The sequence below is a fragment of the Cherax quadricarinatus genome, chromosome 69 (assembly GCF_038502225.1).
Source record: "Cherax quadricarinatus isolate ZL_2023a chromosome 69, ASM3850222v1, whole genome shotgun sequence".
NCBI lineage: Eukaryota > Metazoa > Arthropoda > Malacostraca > Decapoda > Parastacidae > Cherax > Cherax quadricarinatus.
This window is the reverse complement of record NC_091360.1, coordinates 23,926,073-23,932,072: the sequence shown is the minus strand read 5'-3', so window position 1 is coordinate 23,932,072 and position 6,000 is coordinate 23,926,073. Positions and strand designations below refer to the sequence as shown.

At 41.8% G+C, this 6,000-nt stretch overlaps 1 protein-coding gene across 4 annotated transcripts in view; it reads left to right on the top strand.

Annotated features, from left to right (window-relative positions):
• The window catches only part of LOC128701884 (zinc finger Ran-binding domain-containing protein 2), a 271,719-nt gene that overhangs the window by 68,798 nt on the left and 196,921 nt on the right, over window positions 1-6,000 (top strand). For all 4 annotated transcript variants that reach the window (XR_011393964.1, XM_070099877.1, XM_070099876.1 and 1 more), the window contains exon 3: window positions 3,140-3,278. Coding sequence is in view for 3 of the 4 variants with exons in the window: in XM_070099877.1 (XP_069955978.1) it covers window positions 3,140-3,278 (139 nt within the window). In the remaining variant the exon portion in view is untranslated. The remainder of the gene's footprint in view (window positions 1-3,139; window positions 3,279-6,000) is intronic.

The window sequence follows — 6,000 nt, the reverse complement described above, 5'->3', positions numbered from 1 at the left end:
GGCCCATTTTAGGAAAGTCTTGAAGGAACGGGAGGTACAGAGCTCTATGGACAGATTTGTTGTGCGACAGAGGTCCAGTGACTCTCAAGCTGGTCCTAGTGGCATTAAAAGAAGAAGGGAAGTAACCCCAGAAAAGGACTTGCTACCTCAAGTCCTAATGGAAGGGGATTCCCCTTCTAAACAGTAAGAAGATAATGCTCTCCCCTCCTCCCATCCCATCAATCATCACCAGATCTTCAATAAAAGTAAGTGTCATGTAATTGTGCATGCCTTTTTCAGTTTGTGTGTATTAAAATTAACATTTCATGTGGTAAAAAAAAATTTTTTTCATACTTTTGGGCGTCTTGCACGGATTAATTTTATTTCCATTATTTCTTATGGGGAAAATTCATTCGCATAACGATTATTTCGCATAACGATGAGCCCTCTTGCACGGATTAAAATCGTTAACCGGGGGTCCACTGTATATATATATATATATATATATATATACAGTGGACCCCCGCATACCGGACGCCTTGCATAACGGACAATCCGCATACCGGATGCTTTGATCGCTAAAATTTTGCCCCGCATACCGCCCAAAAACCCGCTCAGCGCCCTTCGTCCGAGACGCGTCCAATGTGCGGCCTGAGCCAGCCTCATATGTTCCGCTGGTGGCATTGTTTACCAGCCAGCCTCCGCGGTAACATTCAAGCATACAATCGGAATATTTCGTATTATTACAGTGTTTTCGGTGCTGTTTCTGGAAAATAAGTGACCATGGGCCCCAAGAAAGCTTCTAGTTCCAACCCTACAGCAATAAGGGTTAGAATTCCAATAGAAATGAAGAAAGAGATCATTGATAAGTATGAAAGTGGAGTGCGTATCACCGACCTGGTCAGGTTGTACAAGAAACCCAAATCAACCATCTCTACTATTGTGGGCAACAGAAAGGCAATCAAGGAAGCTGTTCTTGCCAAAGGTTTAACTGTGTTTTCGAAACAAAGATCGCAAGTGATGGAAGATGTTGAGAGACTCTTATTGGTGTGGATAAATGAAAAACAGCTAGCAGGAGATAGCGTCTCTCAAGCGATCATAAGCGAAAAGGCTAGGAAGTTGCATGAGGATTTAATTAAAAAAAGGCCTGCAACTAGTGATGATGTGAGTGAATTTAAGGCCAGCAAAGGTTGGTTTGAGAGATTTAAGAAGCGTAGTGGCATACATAGTGTGATACGGCATGGTGAGGCTGCCAATTCGGACCACAAAGCGGCTGAAAAATATGTGCAGGAATTCAAGGAGTACATAGAAACTGAAGGACTGAAACCTGAACAAGTGTTTAATTGTGATGAAACAGGCCTGTTCTGGAAGAAAATGCCAAGCAGGACCTACATTACTGAGGAGGAAAAGGCACTCCCAGGACATAAGCCTATGAAAGACAGGCTTACTTTGTTGATGTGTGCCAATGCTAGTGGTGATTGCAAAGTTAAGCCTTTATTAGTGTATCATTCTGAAACTCCCAGAGCGTTCAGGCAAAAGAATGTCCTCAAGGATAATTTGTGTGTGCTGTGGAGATCAAACAGTAAGGCATGGGTCACTAGGGACTTTTTCTATAACTGGTTACACCATGCATTTGCCCCCAATGTCAAAGATTACCTAACTGAAAAGAAATTAGAACTTAAGTGCCTCCTGGTGTTAGACAATGCCCCTGGTCATCCTACAGACGTGGCAGAGCGACTTTATGGGGACATGAGCTTCATTAAGGTGAAGTTTTTGCCTCCTAATACCACTCCTCTCCTGCAGCCCATGGACCAGCAGGTTATTGCAAACTTCAAAAAACTGTACACAAAAGCTCTGTTTGAAAGGTGCTTTGTAGTGACCTCAGAAACTCAACTGACTCTAAGAGAGTTTTGGAGAGATCACTTTAATATCCTCAATTGTATAAACCTTATAGGTAAGGCTTGGGAGGGAGTGACTAAGAAGACCTTGAACTCTGCTTGGAAGAAACTGTGGCCAGAATGTGTAGACAAAAGGGATTTTGAAGGGTTTGAGGCTAACCCTGAGAGGAGTATACCAATTGAGGAATCAATTGTGGCATTGGGTAAGTCCTTGGGGTTGGAGGTTAGTGGGGAGGATGTGGAAGAGTTGGTGGAGGAGGACAATGAAGAACTAACCACTGATGAGCTGATAGATCAACTTCAAGAGCAAGAGGCCAGACCTGGGGAAACTGTTTCAAAGGAGGGGAGAGAGAAATTGAAGGAATTGCCTACTTCAAAGATTAAGGAAATGTGTGCAAAATGGCTTGAAGTGCAAACCTTTTTTGATGAAAATCACCCTCACACAGCTATTGCAAGCCGTGCTGGTGACTGTTACAATGACAATGTTGTGAACCACTTTAGACAAATCATAAAGGAACGAGAGGTACAGGCCACTATGGACAGATATGTTGTGCGAAAGAAGTCCAGTGACTCTGAAGCTGGTCCTAGTGGCATTAAAAGAAGAAGGGAAGTAACCCCAGAAAAGGACTCGACACCTCAAGTCTTAATGGAAGGGGATTCCCCTTCTAAACACTAACACTCTCTCTCCCCTCCTCCCATCCCATCAATCTTCACCAGATCTTCAATAAAAGTAAGTGTCATGTAATTGTGCATGCCTTTTTCAGTTTGTGTGTATTAAAATTAACATTTCATGTGGTAAAAAAATTTTTTTTTCATACTTTTGGGTGTCTTGCACGGATTAATTTTATTTCCGTTATTTCTTATGGGGAAAATTCATTCACATACCGAACATTTCGCATAACAGCCAGCCCTCTTGCACGGATTAAGGTCGCTATGCGGGGGTCCACTGTATATATATATATATATATATATATATATATTTTAGTATTTTTTGACACAGGGCGAGTTCAGCATCAGGGGTCTTGACAGTGAAAGGGTTAAACTTGTTGTACACTTCTGCAGGTTGGGCTCTAATCCTGCTGCAACCAGATTCTGTAAGAAGTCCTTTAATTGTCAATTAAGATATATATATTGGTTCCCAAGAGCTATTGAATGAAAGATGGTGAATGTGTGTCTTTTATGGGTCATTTTCTCATGGTGGGAAATGGGCTGTATATTAATGTTTTTAAATACAGTTATTGTATGAACGTATTTCCCTGCAGATCGTAGTGGGTCAGGAGCGGCGGCGGCGGCGGCGGCAGCAGCAGCAGAAAAGAAACGTCAACTTGGAGTAGAAATTGGCAAAGCTGCAGCAGAGAAGTCACATGGTCTGTTTAGTGCCGATGACTGGCAGTGTAGCAAGTAAGTTAGTGCTGACGACTGGCAGTGTAGCAAGTCAGTCAGTGCTGACGACTGGCAGTGTAGCAAGTCAGTCAGTGCTGACGACTGGCAGTGTAGCAAGTCAGTCAGTGCTGATGACTGGCAGTGTAGCAAGTCAGTCAGTGCTGACGACTGGCAGTGTAGCAAGTCAGTCAGTGCTGATGACTGGCAGTGTAGCAAGTAAGATAGTGCTGATGACTGGCAGTGTAGCAAGTGAGTTACCCTCATCCTCAGAGGTGATCCAAATGAAGTGAATAACTATAGACCTATATCAGACTTGCCTTTGCTCTCTAAAAACTTCATAAAAATTTTCGTGAGTGATTACTCCTACCTAATATCTCACAACATACTTAACCCCTGAAAAAGTATGAATGATGCAATTATGCAAATGTTTGAACTGCTTTATGCACTATTTATAAAAAAATAAATATCCTCTGGGACTCTTCATAGGCCTGCGGAAAGCTTTCAGTACAGTCGACCACAATATCCCACACCTTCAACTAGAAGATTATGAGGTTAGTAGACATACTCTTGCTTACCTAAAATCTTATTTTATCCATAGACACCAGTGTGTCTCCATCACCAGTGCAGCTGCTGGTGTACAACACTACTGACAGCTGAAGGAAGATTGAACACATTCATTGAAACCACCACCTTCTTTCACTGACTTAGTCATGAACCAAGATTTGCTGTATTGCAAAGCCAAATCGGAACCCCTAGCTGAAGAGTACATGAGCTAGTAATTTCAAAGTCGCCCTATAGTTAGTTCACAATATACTCTGGTACAGTAGACCCTCCATATTACACACCCTGATATAATTCACTTATTGCAATATAACTGTAAATTGAGGGTACGGTTGTTGATTGCTAAGTCTCTACCAACGAGGCTGCCCCACACAACAATTGTCTTCTGTACATCCACTGGAATTTTAGCAAGTAACTCGAGATCATCAGCAAACATCGCTAAGATGTTCTCTCAGAATGCACATTTGCCCAAAATGCCCCGGCATGATAGTGGCTTTCTTTGCACTTGGCAAACCAAAATTGTTATTACACATTCTAACCTTTACAAAGAAATAAATCTATCTTTAACATCTATCCTCAGTTACTTAGCCTCAATGATTGCTTTGTTGATCACCAGGATAAAAACTATTGGTGATGATGTTTCACCCAGTGTGTGATCAGGACAACCTTGCTTGTAACCATTCGACTGTCAATGATGGTCGAGGGACCATTGTTTTAACATCAGTGCCCTGCTTAGTGGTGCAGTGCCTGTCTTCACCAGGCAGTGATCTATAGAGTGGTGGCACTCATTTGAGCACCTTCACCATGTTGAGGAATGCCAGCTGCATTGTGTGGTCAGTCACACGGGCTTTGTCATGTCACATGCACATCCAACAGAGTTAGAACACCTGTCTACCAGGATGACTGCCATGTTGCATGTCAGTGTTAGTGACTGGAGATGCAAGCTGTCAGGATCCTTACCACAGTCGCCCTACTGTCATCCTTAAACATTTGTAAAACAAATGATAATGAGACAACCTCTTTCAGATAGTTCCTTGATTTTTGGATTCTTGCTAAGAAACATTTTCATCATTTGAACAAAAATGTGGAAGACCAACCACAGTTATCTTAGGCAGAATATTGACTTGTTGAGAGATCAGGTGGTAGCGATATGGGTCTCAAATGTTTCATGGGTCTCAAATGTTTCATGGGTCTCAAATGTTTCATGGGTCTCAAATGTTTCATGGGTCTCAAATGTTTCATGGGTCTCAAATGTTTCATGGGTCTCAAATGTTTCATGGGTCTCAAATGTTTCATGGGTCTCAAATGTTTCATGGGTCTCAAATGTTTCATGGGTCTCAAATGTTTCATGGGTCTTGAATGTTTCATGGGTCTCAAATGTTTCATGGGTCTTGAATGTTTCATGGGTCTCGAATGTTTCATGGGTCTTGAATGTTTCATGGGTCTTGAATGTTTCATGGGTCTTGAATGTTTCAAGGGTCTCAAATGTTTCATGGGTCTCGAATGTTTCATGGGTCTTGAATGTTTCATGGGTCTTGAATGTTTCATGGGTCTTGAATGTTTCATGGGTCTTGAATGTTTCATGGGTCTTGAATGTTTCATGGGTCTCAAATGTTTCATGGGTCTTGAATGTTTCATGGGTCTCAAATGTTTCATGGGTCTTGAATGTTTCATGGGTCTCAAATGTTTCATGGGTCTTGAATGTTTCATGGGTCTTGAATGTTTCATGGGTCTTGAATGTTTCCTGGGTCTTGAATGTTTCATGGGTCTTGAATGTTTCATGGGTCTTGAATGTTTCATGGGTCTTGAATGTTTCCTGGGTCTTGAATGTTTCATGGGTCTTGAATGTTTCATGGGTCTTGAATGTTTCCTGGGTCTTGAATGTTTCATGGGTCTTGAATGTTTCATGGGTCTTGAATGTTTCATGGGTCTTGAATGTTTCATGGGTCTCAAATGTTTCATGGGTCTTGAATGTTTCATGGGTCTTAAATGTTTCATGGGTCTTGAATGTTTCATGGGTCTTGAATGTTTCATGGGTCTTGAATGTTTCATGGGTCTCAAATGTTTCATGGGCCTTGAATGTTTCATGGGTCTCAAATGTTTCATGGGTCTTGAATGTTTCATGGGTCTTGAATGTTTCATGGGTCTTGAATGTTTCATGGGTCTTGAATGTTTCATG